The sequence below is a fragment of the Carlito syrichta genome, unplaced genomic scaffold (genome assembly GCF_000164805.1).
Source record: "Carlito syrichta isolate Samal-C Ts95f unplaced genomic scaffold, Tarsius_syrichta-2.0.1 Scaffold311970, whole genome shotgun sequence".
NCBI classification, from domain to species: domain Eukaryota; kingdom Metazoa; phylum Chordata; class Mammalia; order Primates; family Tarsiidae; genus Carlito; species Carlito syrichta.
Genome location: NW_007256066.1, coordinates 44,319 through 62,213, shown reverse-complemented (window position 1 = coordinate 62,213; position 17,895 = coordinate 44,319). Strand labels below are relative to the sequence as shown.

Genomic DNA, 17,895 nt, shown 5'->3' with positions numbered 1-17,895 from the left:
AGGCTGTGTGCCACCAAATGACAGATAAGTCAAGATGGAGGGAAAAATGGGACCCAGGAAACAGGAAATCCAGTATCAGAAAGTATTGAAGAGAATTCTCAGAAGAACTGAGAAGTAAGCTCCTGAAAGACAACCATGTGAACAGTTCTGGAGGCCAACTAGTCCAGGCAGAGCAAGAGCACACAGAAAATAGGGAGAGAAGGGATAATCACATTATGAACATGTCTATAGTAAAAGATAACAAAAAGAAACCTAGAGTTCTGATGAAGACTTTGAAATTATGTGGCAAGAAAAAGAACTAAACTAATTAAGAAATCACAAGCACTTATTAACTCCAGAACAAATAAGGAGTTACACAAAAAAGAAAAAAAGTTCCTTACACAGCTCAAGCTAACATAGTCATAATAATGTAAACACAATATTTATTTAACCAAAATCCAGTTACAAATTAAAGAATGAGAATGGTGAAGTGGTTTTGGCAGGAATTGGGGCAGAGATAGGCCAACATACTATCAAGAATTAGTGATATAAGTATGTTATCTATAAACATGAAAGTAAAAAAGACTGAAGTAACAGTTAAAAATATTAAAAGTGCTTGCCTCTGAGAAGTGTGAATCAGAATGGGCAGCATGGGATTGGGATTACCAGTTTTTTAGTATAAGCCTAACAATATTATTCAAAATTTTAAAGTAAACACACATATACCCACACACAAGCTTTCTTCTTAAGAGACCACTCACAAAGAGGTCTTAAAGCTTCCAGAGACACTGGTACCTATACACTTAAGAACTAACAGTGTATCTGATGTTACTACAAGTTAAAAGAAAAAAAAAAAGATGTGAGCCAGGTGCGGTGGCCTATAATCCCAGTACTCTGGGAGAGGAAGGTGAGAAGATTGCCTGAGACTGCGGGTTTGAGACCAGCCTGGGCAACTTGGCGAGCCTTCATCTCTTCGATAAACAAAAAAATTAGATGGGCATGGTAGTGTGCACCTGTAGTTCCAGCTACTTGGAAGGCTGAGGCGGAAGGATCGCCTGAGCCCAGCAGGTTGAGGCTGCGGTGGCCGTGAGCATGCCACTGCACTCTAGCCTGGGAGACAGAGTGAAACTCCGACTCAAAAAAAAAAAAAAATCACTTCAGGATTAGGTATAAAAGTGGTCATCGTACAGGTACTCTTATTGATGTTTATGTTAATTGGGACTTCCACATTCTACCTAAGACTTAGAAAACTGGAAAAAGCCTCACTCCCACTCTAATAACAAAGAAAAAGATAATCCACAAAATCATAATTGATAGAACCCATCAAGAACAGAGATCCCAGGGCAACCAACCAGACCGAAATCTAAGAAAAGTGCTCCAAAGCCGGTAGGCACCACTCACCTGTGGCAGGTATGGGGGTAAGAGGGACCTGCCAGACAAGCAGATAAAAGAATTTGGCGCAAGTTTGTAGCAAATTGCTACAGGCTGAGAGGAGGTCAGCATGACAGCATAAAACCCCTAGGAGCCACTTGTAGGGTCTCCAGGGACCTCCAGCTGGTGCTAACGAGAAAGACTGGTGCCCACAGAACCCGCTGCTCAGTAGTCCCAGCCTGGAGGAGGGGAACTACCACTGCTGCAGAAAAGATGTGAAACCCACCCAATCCCTCCTCCCCTGAGAAATACAACCACTTCAGGGCAGCAAATCCTCTCACGCTCAGGGTACAGGAAAAGAGTCTTTCTTACAGAGAGGAGGAGAAAGAGAAAAGTGCTTTACCCCTGGGGGAGGGGCTGGAAACAATCAAGAGCCCATACTACTCTTAAGGGAGGGGCAGGATCACAGGTAAGAACCACCTTGGTGACTTCCGTCCCTTCGTCGCCCCTTTGGCAGGGACACAAGGCCTGCCTAAGATGGAGGCTGAACCCAGGCAATGGAGAACTTCCCCGCCAGTCCCTTACCCACACCCCTAAACTAGCAAGGACTGAGAATAGGCAACAGTTGCCTTTTTTTTCTCTTTCCTTCCTTTCTTCCTTTCCTTACTTCCTTTTTTCCTTTCCTTCCCTCTTTTTTTCTTTTCTAAGAGACAATCTCTCTCAGTCATCAGGGCTAAAATGCTGTGGCACAATCAAATCTCACTATAGCGACAAACTCCAGGGCTCAAGCCTCAAACTCCCACCTCAGTCGCCCAGGTAGCTGGGACTGCAGGCATGCACCACCACGCCTAGATAACTTTGTAATTTTTTGCAGAAACAGGGTTTCCTTATGTTGCTCAGTCTGGTCTCGAACTCCTGGCCTCAAGCAATCCTCCCAAAGTATTAAGATTACAGGCATGAATACCGCTTATGGCTTAACAGCAGTTTATTAGTGGAGGAGAAGCAAGTGTGTGGAGAGAAAGCTCTGAGGCACAAGGCACACAAGACAGACCTAAAGCAGAGGGTGAAACACAAATGTGGAGAAAAACCCTCCAGAAAACCAGCCTGTGCCTTATGCAGAGGCAATACTGAATTTGGAAATTGAAGGAATGTGAAGGCTGGGGTGCACTGGAAGTATCCACAGCAACAACTAATCAAAGTTAACTGAGATAAAGGATGCCTTCAATGGGCTCATCAGAAGATGTCAGAGCACCGCTGAGGAAAGCTCGGTACACTTGAAGACAGGTCAACAGAATTCAGTCAAACCCTAAGAGAAAAAGGAGAGGAGAAAAAGAAGGAACAGAGCTGGGTCCAATGGCTGTAGGACAACATCGGTATAACATTTGTGTAATAAGTTAACTGAAGAGTTTAGTATGAGACAGTAGCCTCTCAATCTAGGGGAAGAAAAGGTAAAAAAGGGAAAAGATGATAAAGTAGTATTTGCTACCATCTGTCCAGCTAATTTTGTCCTTAAGAATACCAAGTTCTAGCCAGGCTCGGTGGCTCAGCCCGTAATCCCAGCACTTTGGGAGGCTAAGGTGAGTGGATTGCCTGAGCCCACGGGTTCGAGACCCGCCTGGGCAACTTGGCGAGACCTCATCTCTACAATAAATCAAAAATTATCCAGGAGTGATAGTGTGCGCCTATAGTTTCAGCTACTTGGAAGGCTGAGGCAGAAGGATCGCTGGAGCCCAAGAGGTTGAGACTGCAGTGGCTAGGAGCAGCCACTGCACTCCAGTCTGAGTGACAGAGTGAGACTCCAACTCAAAAAAAAAAAAAAAAAAAAGAATATCAAGTTCTATTAACTGTTTCTATAACTTCTGCAGGTCAGTTCTCCAAATCTTCCACTCTGAACTGCCACTTATTACCATAACAGCATCTGATAGTTAAGTGCCACCTCCTGGCCTCTATTGCTTTGGGATTCAATCACCTTCCCCCACTACCTCATCCCTTGCTATGAGTGAATTGAGGTCCATCATGGCATTTTCACAGCCACCCTAGACCATCTGGGAAAATGGCTAGTGAGTTTCTCAGTGATGCTGGTGCCTTTCTCATCAGTGAATTTTCTGCTTTGGTAAATGATGCATCCTCTAGGCTCTTCTGTGCCAATATAATTACCTGGTATGTTTTCTGGTCTGTCTTACTCATCCAATCTAGCATGCCCACTCATTTAAAAGTCTGTCTTCCATGGCAATTCTGCTATCTTGATATCTCTTAATGAAGACCATCTCTGCTTCCATGATGTTATGAACCATCCCAGGACAACTTGGAATGATCAGAAGCTGAAGACCGTCGTTCCAATAAAAGTCACAATACCTTGTCCAGTTTCTGAACGTGAGTCAACTTTGGACTTAAAAGTATTTACTGAAGGAGAGGTCAGACCCTATAAGATTCTGTAATACCAAAGCAAACATGCACTGTCATGAATCCCTCAGACCATTCCAAAGGGACCAATGGTCATTTACTCAAGTAACTGAACACCCACACATTCCACAAACAGTTAGATAAAAGGTCAAAGTTGACACTGATGCCAAGAGACCCAAAGTGTCTCTTGAGTCCCTGTGTTAGAAAGGGGACACATATGGAAGCGAGATAATAAATGGCACCCTGGACCAGGTTTGGTTCATAGTGCACACACTGGTTGTGTCCATAAATACACCTAGTAGTCAAACACGGAGGCCTTGAATGTAAAATTGGAGTAGACACACCTATTTATTGGCACAACCCTCATATTGCCTCCTTGATCTGTAGTAAACGAGCTAAATAGAAGCCCTTAAAACTACTCTTTGCCAGCCACTAGCCAAGACAAGTCAAAACCAATAACCCATCTGGGGAAGAATGGCAAAATCAGTGTCATTAAAAGCCTAAGGAAATGCAGAAGCAATGGTCCCTATCACATTTCCATTTAATTCCTCAGTACGTCACTACAAAACCCTGAGGGAATATGAAGGATGACAGTAGTCTTCGCCAAACTCAACCTGACAGTGGCCCCAGTGACAGCCACTCTGCCAAACGTGGCAGCTATGCTAGGGTAGGTTAATACCACCTCAGGTACATGGTATATAGCAACTGATATGGCAAACACATTCTTTTCTGTCCCTATCAGGAAAAAAAGATCAAATACATTTGCATTTACATGAACAAGAATGTACATTTACAGTTTTGCCTTATATCACCTGGGCATCCTGCCAAGCATCTCACTGGTCCCCTTTGTCAATGACATCATGCTAATAGAATCAGAGGAGCAAGAAGAGGCTAGAATGTCGAAAGCCTTGGTAAGATACATGATCCAGAGGGTAGGAGGTACAGCTTAGGAAGAATTCAGGGGACTTGCCATGTCAGCAAGTTTTTAGGGGTTCACTGGTCTGGGAAGTACTAGGACATTTTCTCCAAAGTAAAGAATAAATTGGCTGGGCTCGGTATCTTGGCCTATAATCCCAGCACTTTGGGAGGCTGAGACTAGTAGATTGCCTGAGTCCGCGGGTTCAAGACCAGTCCAGGCAACTTGGCAAGACCTCGTCTCTTCAATAAAAAAAAAAAGAATTAGCGGGGCGTGGTAGTGTGCACCTGAAGTTCCCGCTACTTGGAAAGCTGAGACGGAAAGATCGCCAGAGCCCAGCAGGGTGACACTGGGGTGGCCAAGAGTATGCCACTGCACTCCAGCTTGTGCGACAGAGTGAGACTCCACCTCAATAAATAAATAAATAAATAAATAATTACTGCATCTTGCTCTTCCTGTAACAGAGAAGGGAGTATAAAGCCTAGTTGGTGTCAGCAGGTTCGGCAGCTTATTCCACTTTGGTGAAATATGAATAATGTTCTGTTTGGAATATATTGGAATAATACTCTGATTGGAATATGAATAATGCTCTGATTCATATGCCAGGAGGCACAAAAGGCTACCTGAACATTGGGCTCCTTGTGTCAAAGGACCAGCAGGCAAGAAAAGTCACCAGCCTAACAGAGGTAACTGAACTTGATTAGCAGAAAGAAAAACAAATACACAATGGGGACATGGAAAAACATGGCTGGCATGTAAATGATAGCTTTAGGTGTCTCTTGGTATTCTCTTGTCCAGTTTTGACAGTAAATGGTCAAGTGCAGCCACCCTAGCCTAAGAAGGGCATGGTAACCAGGGGCTCAGACCTCCAGGGATGAGGCCCTGAGTCACACCACCAAGTAAGCCATGAAGACCAAAAGGTGTGCTAGCCAAGGAAAATAATCTAGAATAGACAGCAAAGCAGGGAGAAAATGATTCCATTTTGACATGAAGACCAACTATTGCAACAGAGATATAGTTCCCCTAGCCTTCCTCTTCTAAGCTTCTCCAAAGAAGAAAGACCCACTGGAAACCTGAAGGAGCTGTTATACGCAAATTGCTAGAAGTCAGATAACCAGCCCAATTAAAGGCCAAATTAATAAGTAAGTCCTTTATTAAAGCTGGTGGTCGAGAGGGGGCTCATGCCTCCCAGACTGTCAATGATGAATGAAATTTACGAGGAGTCTTTATAGGTATAAGCAGTTGGGAAACTGAGTCATTACAGAGATAAACACATGAAACACATGTTCTGGGGTTTGATGTAGAGTATACTTAGATAAGGGGACACACAGTATACTCAGCTAAGGGGGCACAGTATACTCCAATAAGGGGGTATATAGTATACTTAGATAAGAGGGAAACCATTAGAGCACTGGGTGGGGTGCAGGGCTGTGAGGGTTGTTCATGAGCAAAATTTTAAAATTTTTGCATCAGCCACACAGAAATTTAATAACAAATTAGCCACATGGAGACAAGCCACAAAATGGAGTTTTACATTTTACATACAAACTTAGGTTTTATCCAATACACTGCAAACAACTTAAACATTTCATAAAATACAGCAAAAACACTTTAAATACTCCAGAGCTACTCCCAGAAACAGGAAGTAGATCTGAGTGGCAGAAAGGGTAGGCTGTGGTGAAGCCATGATGCACCACCCAAAACCCCCTTCAAGAATAAAAGACTCGGTCGGGCTCAGTGGCTCAACCTGTAATCCCAGCACTTTGGGAGGCCGAGGTGAGTGGATTGCCTGAGCCCGCAGGTTTGAGACCTGCCTGGGCAACTTGGCAAGACTACATCTCTACAATAAATCAAAAAATGAGCCGGGCGTGGTAGCACGCGCCTGTCGTTCCAGCTACCTGGAAGGCTGAGGCAGAAGGATCACCGGAGCCGAGTGGGTCGAGGCTGCAGTGACCGGGAGTGGCCATTGCACTCCAGTCTGGGTGACGGAGTGAGACTCCAACTCAATTTAAAAAAAAAATAAAAAGAATAAAAGACTTATTACCAGAGATACTGGTAGTACCTAGGAAGCAGCATTTAGCTGTAAGCTACTTCAAAGATTGTCCCAGCAGATGAGAGTCACCTGTGCAAGGCCACACCCCCTTCCCAGGCAACCTGTATCCATGACTGACTGTCACAGGGGACAAAGGCCAGGCCTCTTACCCCAAATGAGGACAGCTTAGAAGGTTCATTTCTTCTGCAGGGTTCCCTGCATGGTCACACAGCTGAGGCAACCCTTGAGACTGTAGCACAGCTTGTCTCTGCCCACTCCCGCGCCTCCTTCTCCTCCTTTCCACAGGTGTGATCCCACAAGCCCTACATAAGCCTGCTGCCCACTAATCTCTGTCTCAGCTTCCCACAGAACCCACCATACAGTAAATCACAATGTTTTGACCATCTATTTCAGGGCAGTTATTTCCCATAAAAGAAAGCAACACATATCAAGTTGTCTGAGCAGTGCCTGACACATAGTAGGCTTTCAATACATAGGCATGAGAAATGGTTTCCAAGGGAATCCTGTAGGCTTATGTAAACCCCAGGATTATGCATATCTTCTATATGCTAGGTGAGAGAGAGATAATTTCTAAGGCACAGAACATAGGGAGCATTTGTTTTAAATGTATTCTCCAATTCTGCTAAAAAATAATTAACGTCAGTGCCACAATCCAAATATTGACTGTGTTGATTGTATCACCTTTTATTTAAACTTATTTTTCTTTCATTTTTAAAATACTTTTATTTTTATAGAGACAGGGTCTCACTGTGTTACCCAGGCTGGTATGGATCTTCTGTGCTCAAATGAGCCTTTCACCTTGGCTTCCCAAAGTGCTGGAATTACAGGTCTGAGTCATCACACCTAAGCTGTATCCTTATTTTAAACTGATTCTAAAAGGTGTAAAAACCTCAGAATTCTAACTGCATCTAAAAAATAAACAAAAAATTTTAACATTTTAAAATTCTGGTGTACTAATTTTTACCAATGAACACTAGGGGGCACTAATGTACCAAGAAAATCCCAGAAGTCTCAAAATTTTGGAAGCTGCATTTTAAAAATATTTCAGAGGATAAGAATTTAAAGTGTTTTATAATAAACCAAATCCCCTTTCAACTCAACATTCTATTTATTAAATCACAGAATCTCAGGATAAGATATTTGAAATTATCTTCATGGTAAAAGATCTCATCAGAACAAGATAATTTGATTCCTTTCATGAGAACAGTCAGAAATCAAACTCTGTACATAATTCAATCAAGCTTAAATATGAGCATATACATTTTTAAATGTTTAATGCTTCAGTTAAATGCTATTTTCTAATCTAACAGATAACAAAATACAGCAAGTCCTCAAATAACCCCTCGTTTCATTATAATGCTGATAAGGAAAAAAAAAAATCAATTCCCAGCCATGGCCACTGTCTGTATGGAGTGTAGACATTCTCTCCACATCTGCATGAGTTTTTCCAGGTGCTCCAGTTTCCTCCCACATCCCAAGAAGTACACATCAGGCATCCTGGCATGTCTGAACTGTCCCAGGATGAGTGAGTGTGGGGGTATGTGTAAGTGGCCCTGCCATGGAATAGCATCCTCTCCAGGACTGGTTTCTGTCTTGCACCCTGAGCTGTTGGGATAGGCTCCAGTCACCTGTGAACCTGAACTGGAATAATTGGGAAAATAATTATTTGTTTGTATTAACCTTTCTTAAATGTATGTATAGTTCACATTCATTTCAATGTTTAATATTAAAAGAGTTCTGGTCTTTAGTGACGCTTCTGTGACCAGAAATATGCCATAGGAACTTAACTCTTGCTTATATCAATAAATCTGTGGTAGTATTGGTTTCCTATACGTTGTTTAGCTTAAAGAAGCAGTTTCCAATAACTTATCAAAAGAAGTTAAATGAGAACTTACTGTATATGTGCTAGTATTCAAATCAAACTAAGACCCAATTTATCATGGTGCCATGTGTTCAAAGTACATATTTAGCCATTTCTGCTATTTTCTTGAAAAGAGTCAATCATAGATAAATTAACTGATTTGATCTTGGTAATTATAGAGATGGGAAGTAAGACTTGTGTCCTAGGACACAAAAATGAGATGTGTTGAATTCTGTGAGCAAGAGTCATGCAACTAAGTAGAAAAGTTAAGATACAGACAATAATAACTCTAATACAAGGTAGAGGATAAATCAAAGTGCTATAATGTGCTCAGGAACCACAGCTTCCTTCCAGTTACAAGAAGTTAGGAAAGAATGTATGGGTTACATTTGAATGGGTAGATCTCACCTATCTGGAAAAAGATGATAATAGAACTTTTCTAGGTACATAGAAAAGAATGAAAGCCGGGCTCGGTGGCTCAGCCTGTAATCCCGTGCTTTGGGAGGCTGAGGTGAGTGGATTGCCTTAGCCCACAGGTTCAAGACCCGCCTGGACAACTTGGTGAGACCTCATCTCTACAATAAACCAACAAATCAGCCAGGCGTGGTAGCGCGTGCCTGTAGTTCTGACTACTCAGAAGTCTGAGGCAGAAGGATCGCCGGAGCGCAGTGGGTCGAGGCTGCAGTGGTCGGGAGCGGCCACTGCACTCCAGTCTGGGCGACAGAGTGAGACTCCAACTCAGAAAAAAAAAAAGAAAAGAAAAGAATGAGAAGTATAAGACTATAAAAGCAAACAGCAAGTAGTTCATGCAGTCAAGCAAACCAAACCATTTGCAGCTCACTTTTGAAACCCCACAAAGTCAATCATAGCAAATTAATCCATTACCTTGTAATTGCTTATAATAAAAGGTATCTTTTACAACAAACAGTATTTGTTCAGCATTAGTAAGACACCATATTTAGTTCACAAGTGTCAACCTATGAACAAATAGACAGGAGTGGTGTGAAATGTACTCATTCAAACCCACTTAGTACATACTTAACAGGATTGATTCATGATAACTCAGATAAAATTAATTAAAACTAGTCATCAGAATAATGAAAAGTGTGTAGTGATATAATAACAAATTCATTCTTCTTTAACTCAATAAATGAACAATAACCTTCTAGGGGTTACTTTATAACCCCTAGGGATTTTGGACTATGGTCAAACAATCAGAATTAACAAGAAATATACTCTGTCATAGTTAATTTATACCAGACCATTTAAATAATCAAAAAAATTATCATGAAATGGGATGAGGCAACTTTTGGCTATAATGGCATAAGGGATCACAGAACTATTATCCTGAAAAATAAGTAAACAACTGGACAAAACTGTTAAAACTAGTCATTTCGTGGTGCTGGATATCCACTAAAGGCAAACAAACTGAGAGGCAATTACTCAACAGGAAATGCTAGACTTCATTTAAGAACATCAAAAGTCTACAGCCTTCTAGCCACAGGCTATTACCCCTCCCATATGCCCAGATGAGTCTGACCAGGGCAGGGCTGGCAGTGAGAGGGAAGTGACTTGATTTGGAACAAAATGCAAATACCCACGCCAAGAGGAACTATCAGTAAAAGTAGCAAATTCAGCAGAAAACAAATAAGAAACCTCAATGTCTGGTAGTGTGAGGCTGGTTTTTCCAACTAGAGTGTATTAGCTTTCTATTGGTGCTGTAACAAATGATCACAAACTTGGCTGCTTAAAACAACACAAATTTATTACCTTACAGCTTTGTATTTCAGAAGTTCCAAGTGGGTCTCAAGGAAAAATCAAGATGTTGCAGGACTGCATCCCTTCCAGAGGCTCTGGGGGGTAATTCTTTTCCTTGCTTGTCTACTTGCTGGAGGTTGTCCACATACCTTGCTCACAGTCCTCTTCCTCCAGTTTCTATGCCAGAAATACCACATCTCTCTGACAACCCTCTCATAGGCACATTTCCCTCTGACTGACTCTTCTGTCTCCCTCTTACATGTCTAAGGATCCTTGTGGTCCACGAAGATAATCAAAAGTAATTTTCTTAAGTCAGTTGATTAGTAACCTCAATTCTATCTGCAACTTAAATTTTCCTTTGCCATCTAACCCAACATACTCATAGGATTCAGGGATTGGGGCATTGACGTCTTTGGAGGGACATTATTCTGTCTACCACACAGGGCAAATGACAAAACAGCCTGAAACTTAGCAGATGATCCTGAAAATGAAAGAACTGGAGGAGGAGGAGTATGTGTCCCAGCATCTCCAGCTGCTGTGAAACTCCACATGTGCAGGGGAAAGGAGAGATCACCCTGCCGAAAGTTAGAGCAGAGGCAGAAGTAAGAAATGCCCAAACTCTGAAAGCACTTTTCAACCTACACACAGATCTAGAGGCTGAGTATAGACGGTCCATAGGGTTGAGTGAGCTCAATACTACCCAAATACTGGAGGACTGAGCACCAAGCTACATGGATGCAGTGGTGAACACTAAAAAATGATGCTAAACAATGAATTTTTTTTAACTGAGAAGACATCAGCTGGCCAGACTAATTACAGATTAAAGTTAGGCCAGTTAATAAATTTAACAAAAGGAGTACAAGATCTGTATACTGCAAATTTCTAAACACTACTGAGAGAAATTAAAGAAGATTTAAATAAATGAAAAAGTACTTCATGTCCATGATCAGAAGACTCAATATTGTTAAGATGACCTGGCGCGGTGGCTCACATCTATAATTCCAGCACTTTGGGAAGCCAAGGCAGGAGGATTGCTTAAGTCCAGGAGTTCAAGATCAGCCTAGGAAACATAGCGAGACCTTATCTCTACAAAAAATAAAAAATTAGCCAGGTATGGTGGCACATGCCTGTAGACCCAGCTTCTCAGAAGGCTGAGGCGGAAGGATCACCTGAACCCAGGAGGTCAAGCCTGTGGTGAGCTGTGAACATGCCACTGCTCTGCAGCCTAGACAACAGAGTGAGACCATAACTCAAAAAAAAAAAAAAAAAAAGGCAATTCTTCCAAATTGGCATACAGATTCAAGAGCGCTATCAAAATTCCAACAGGTGTTTTTAGAGAAACCAACATGATCCTGAAATGTATACAGAAATATAAAAAACTGAGACTAGTCAAAATAATTTTTTAAAAGATCATAATTGCAGAACTTACACCACCCAATATCAAAACTTAATTACAAAACTACTGAAATAAATTGGTATAAGGATAAACATATTAGGTCAAAGGAAGAGAACAGAATGAGTATTTGTATGGTCAAATGATTTTCAACAAAGGTATCAAGGCAACACAATGAGAAAATAAACTCTTCAATAAATGGTAAATAGTTAAAATGTGGCATATCCGTACAATGGAATATTTTTCTGCTATAAAAAGGATCAAACTACTTATACATGTATGGATGAACCTCAACATTATGCCAAATTATAATGTTGAGGTGATCAATATAACCTTCAGTCCCTCTCCACTCCCCAAAGGTTGGGGTAGGGGTGGGAATAAAGACCCAGCCCTCTAATCCTGCCTTGGTCTTTCCAGTGACCAGCCCCTATCCCAAAGCTACCTGGGGGCTCACAAAAAAACTTCACTGTGGAATTTCTACAGATTTTAGGAATTATATGCCAGGAACCAGGGTCGGAGACCAAATATATATTTCAGAATATCACAGGTGAATTTTACACAATGTAAATTATACCTCAATAAAGCTATTTTTAAAGGAGGAATAATGAGAAGCTCCCCATCCTTGGAGTATATAAGCAGAGACTGAACAATCACATATCAGGTATGCTAGAGTGAGGGGTCTACATGATCGTAATATTTGACTCCACTCTCCAACTCTAAGATCTTGGAGCCTCTTGGCCCAAAGTTTTGGAATATACATTCTTTTGTGGCTTTCTCCAGGAGTTGGTCAGATGGTCATAACAGAGAAAACACTGGCGACTACTCTTCCAAATACCTTACTTGCAAACATGGAACACAGAACGATTTTCACCTTTCGTCCTGTAAAGGCAGCTCGATGAAGTGGAGTATCTCCCATGTCATTTAACACATTCACTTCTGCACCAGCCTAGTAAAAAGGAATACTTTCAATATCTTCCACATATCAAGAAACACACAAAAGTGAAAATAATAATTCCTTAAAAATATATTAAGGACTTACAAAATCAAAATAATTGTTAATATTATTTGGTTGTCACTACTAAAAATAAATTCAATTCATAGTAAAAGTAAAAGCCAGATGCGATGGTGCATGCCTGTAGTCCCAGTTACTCAGGAGGGTAAGGCAGGAGGGTCACTTGAGCCCAGAAGTTCAAGGCCAGCCTGGACAACTAGACAACATAGCAAGAATCTGTCTCCTAAAAAAAAATTTTTTTAAAAAACGGAAGTAGTAGATTTCCTGATAGATATACCTAATAGGTAGAGGAACAAAAAGTAAAAAGGCACTTTTCTTTAAAAATTCATATACCTCACTCTACTTTAGAAGCAGTCATATTGGAAAAAAGGAGAACTATCTCTGAATGAAATACCATATTTCCTCCACTTATTCAATTAGTAAGTTTTCAGGAAATGAAAGATGCCACCATTTAAATGTACAGATGAATTGTAAGATGTAACCCAATTTAGGAAGTATCAATATGTAAAAAATCATTCCAAGAATTAAGAAATATGAGGTTTCAATTCTCAATAAGTATAGTACTAAGAGACTGTGACATTATTTTTAAATTCTTTAGCATGTGCTTCTATTATTTTTTTCAACTACAACATTCATAAAACTGAAATTATACCTTCATTAGTAGATATCCCCATTTCTGCAATTTTAAAAAGCCAATAATATAAAAATCTAGTGATTAACATTAGAATCTATGAATCAGGCTAACCTAATGCACATAATTTCATAAAGAATAATTAGGTGTCTTTAGTAATGAGATATTGTTTTAAAGAAGTCATTATACATTTATTATCATCATTAAAAAAATTAAAACCATAAATAGACCTTCAACAGATCCTGGACCACTTGTCTATGTCCAAAATAGCATGCCAGATGAAGAGGCGTCCAGCCCAAATTAGACTTACTTCTTCCTAAAAAAGGAAAAAGATAAGGTATTTTTAAATGATATTTGAGTAATTTTAAAATAAAGTTAACTTCTCCCTAACAAGCTACTTCACTACCTTGGCCAGTGGCTTTCCCTCACAATGCATTGCTGAGCGAGAAGGAAGAGACTGGCATTGTAAGATGTGTAACAGGTGTAGGGAGCAAGAACTCACAAGACCCATATCTGATCCCACCGTTCTGACTCAATGTCCTCAGCCATAAAAGGGTGAGGGAGACATAGCAGAGGTTACATTAAAACTAGATGATCTCTAAGTGGCTTGTTGGCTCTCAGGCTCTGAATGTTTAACCATCTTGCCATCATCGAGCAAAGACATAGTTCTCTTTTCATGATGAACAACTCTCTTTGATAACCTGTACCACATCCAGAGTGTGGATAGAGGGGCGAGAGAAGTGCACAGTGACTGTGAAATCTTGGGCCGTGTAAGGAGCCAGTAAAGAATATTTCCTGTAGCACTTGGAAAGTTGTTATCTCTACAGATCGTGTTGGAAAGTCGAGTCTTTGACTCCAGATAAAACCTCAGTTAATGAGGATATTGGGTTACCAGAGTTATACAGAGTCCAACTAGACCAGAACTAAAGGTAAAAGCAATGAAATGTCAGATCCTAGCAGCAGAGTTGAAGAAAAGTATAAAACAATTGAACACTGGGCTGGGCACAGTGGCTCATGCCTGTAATCTAGCACTTTAGAAGGTAGAGGCGGGAGAGCTTGAGCCCAGAAGTTCGAGACCATCCTAGGCAACATAACGAGACCTCATCTCTAAAAAATCAAAAAAAAATTGGCTGGGTGTGGTGGCATACACCTGTAATCCCAGCACTCTGGAGGCTGAGGAGCAAGGACTGCCTGAACCCAGAAGGTCGGGGCTGCAGTGAGTCATGATCATGCCACTGCACTCCAGCCTGGGCAACAGAGTGAGATCCTAATTCAAAAAAATAATTGAAGATTGCAAAAACTAAAACTATATCATCTCATTTAGCAAAAAATACATAGGGTGCTATCTAGAGCTGAAATGGCTCCAAAAACTTACCAAAATTCCAAATCAAGATCCAGAGCACACAGCCCTATCAAACCCCAGAGGTCACTACCCTGAAGGATCTGTCACAGCCCAGGAGCATGCTGTTCCCAAGAGAAACATGCTGTTTCATGGCAAATGTGGATGGTAGTACCTCACTTACACGATGCATTGCCCTCTGTTTCTGGATTCTGGTTTTGAACCAACAGAAACTTTCATCATCAATCTCAGCTTACCCACAACAGGCCTCTAACAACCTCCCAGGGGACCACAACTGCCAATAGTGTCCCTGTGACTGTCAGTCATTTACCCAAATCCCTATGTCTGTTTCCTCTCAGGTGTGTGCCCTGTGAAACCCCTGATTACACAGTCAATAAATCCCAGGGCCTCAGTCTCTTTCACTGAACCTCTCTCTTCCCTTCTGTTCTTATGTGAAACCTAGCTGATCCTGATAAGGATTCCCACTTATTCCTCAGTAGGAGCTCCCCAGCCCCACTCCCCATTGTACTTCACTAACAGAAGTCATATGAGCCTCCACTCACCAACCATGGGTCGCACAGTCTTTCTCCTCGCCAGAAACCCTGCCACCATCCCAAGGGCGTCAACTGCCTATTCAGTACCCTGGTCCCTTAGTTTCTCAATTTTCCTCATTTGTCACAAACTGTGCCTCTGTTCAAGGTCAGGGATCCACTGCCACAGCCTGGGTGCATCATCATCCCTGGGCTCAGAAAGCCCACCTTCAGAAGCCCTGGGCTCAGAAAGCCCACACAGAAAGCCACCTTTCCACACACTCCCAACTTTCCAGTCAGTCCCTTAGCTCTCTAATCATTTTTTTTCAAGAGCTAGGATCTTCTCTGCCATCCAGGTTGGAGTACAGTGGCACAATCATAGCCCACTGCAGCCCCAAACTCCTGGGCTCAAGTGATCCTCCTACCTCAGTATCCTGAATAGCTAGTACTACAGGTGCACATCACCTCATCCAGCTAGTTTTTTAAAAATATTTTTGTAGAGATGGCATCTCGCTATGTTGCCCAGGCTGTTCTCAAACTCCTGGCTTCAAGCAATCCTCCCACCTCAAACTCCCTAAGTGCTTGGATTATAGGTGGAAGCCACTGTATCTGGCCTTCTAATCACTTTTCTTATATAAATGACCCCCCACCCAATCTTCACTTTCTTCAATACATTCAGGGCCTATTCCTTACTTCTCACTTCAACATTTCTTCATCGATACCCTGGCCTCACTAACTTTGTCACAGCAGCCTAGAAAAACCCCCAAGTCTGATAAATACACTAACCCAGTTTCTCCATAACCACACCTAGCTTGCTAACTAATGATGGAAGAAAAAAAAAAAACTCAGAGCCCTGTGGATTTACGGCACCATAAAGTCAGCATCCCACACTTCAGCTAGGTGACCCTTCTTAGAAGGCCCCAACCAGGTGTCTCTCCTATATTCCACAGCAGGTATTTCAATCCTTCACTATTCTTTTCAAGCTTTTACCTGACAACTCTCCCTTAGCAAATGCTATCTTTCAGCTTCACAGGAAAACAGAAGCTTTCATAGAATCTCCTGGGCTTCCTGGCACCCAATCGACCATCCTGCCTATATCCACATGCACTCTGCCATCCCTGGCTCCCGACGTCTAGACTGATTATTTTTCTTGGATCCTGGATTCCATCCTTTCCTGCCCTCAGGCCCTCCTTGCTTTTCTTTCTCCAATCTCTGCTTCAGTTGCTAATGTGAAGAAGCAAGTGAACACTCTTGGTTCTTCCTTCCAACAAGCAAACACAGATGAAACCCGCCCTGAGTCCTCATACTCTGAGTGCGCCCATGCGCCCTGAGTCTGTGCATCCTTGCAGCTATTGTCCTCTTCACTCTGCCCTCCCATCCTCACCAGCTCTTTCCAACTCATTCCTTCTATCAACTATCCACCCACTGCAGGCTAGGCTCATTTCCCACTATATCATGAAAACTGTCTTCAATGTTTACCAATAAATGCTGTCACTAAGTCCCAGGGGCACTTTCAGCTGCAACCTCACAACGTCACCAGACAGCACAGCCACACTTCTCCCTGGCTGCCACAGTCCTGCACCTTGTGGGTCCTCTCACTTCTCTGACATTACCTTCCCATATTCTCTGAAGTTTTATTTTCTCTGACTAGTCCATTTTTGGCAACTTCAAAAATGTTATTTCCTGGTCCTTTCCTACTGCTTTAATTGTTTCTATGCTACAGGCTTCAAAATCCGTATTTCCGCCGGGCTCGGTGGCTCAGCCTGTAATCCCAGCACTTTGGGAGGCCGAGGCGAGTGAAGTGCCTGAGCCCACGATTTCGAGACCCACCTGGGCAATTTGGCGAGACCTCATCTCTACAATAAATCAAAAAAAGTAGCTGGGCATGGTAGTGCATGCCTGCAGTTCCAGCTATTTGGAAGGCTGAGGCAGAAGGATCACCGGAGCCCAGCAGGTTGAGGCTGCGGTGGCCGGGAGCATGCCACTGCACTCCAGTCTGGGTGACAGAGTGAGATGCCAACTCAAAAAAAAAAAAAAATCCATATTTCCATTTCCAACTCTCCACTAGACACGGAGGCTGGGATGAACAAGGGCACCTCATGCTCGAAAAGCACAAAGTTGAACTCATCTCCCATCCTACATGCAAACATACACCAAGACCACCAATGACCCTCCTACGTTTGTTTTCACAGTTGACTGTCCCATTATTCCCCTTGTTCCTCATTGGACATCAGCAGCACCCTTCTTGCTATCTCCTTTTTACCCTCATACTCAATTAGCTCTACTGACTCCACCTCCCAAATATTAATTATACCTACTTTTCTCCATACCCACCGCTTCTGCCCCCATCCAACCTACAACGTTTCCTCTAACTCACTACAACAGCTTTTGAACTGGTTTCCTCACATCTAGTGTGTCCAAATGGGATTTTGATTTTTTTTTTTAACTGGAATTTCCAAGATCCTAAATCAAACAACCAAAGGGAGGCCCAAACTTTATCTGTACGATGCCTACTTGTATACCTAATTCTGAATTGTACCCTACTTCTTTAAAATAAAATATATCAGGCAACTCCTTCAGATCCCCTCCCACTGTGGGAGTTTTTCTGTCCTCTCAATAAATCCTGCTTTCTTTTTTTTTTTTTTTTTT

General features: G+C 42.0%; 1 protein-coding gene across 1 annotated transcript in view; it reads right to left on the bottom strand.

Moving 5' to 3' along the window:
- OSBPL1A (oxysterol binding protein like 1A) overlaps positions 1-17,895 on the bottom strand; it is a 200,318-nt gene that overhangs the window by 179,040 nt on the left and 3,383 nt on the right. The window contains exons 2-3 of the mRNA XM_008069370.2: positions 13,608-13,693; positions 12,606-12,680 (exon numbers count right to left, since the gene is read on the bottom strand). Coding sequence (XP_008067561.1) covers positions 12,606-12,680; positions 13,608-13,693 — 161 coding nt within the window. The remainder of the gene's footprint in view (positions 1-12,605; positions 12,681-13,607; positions 13,694-17,895) is intronic.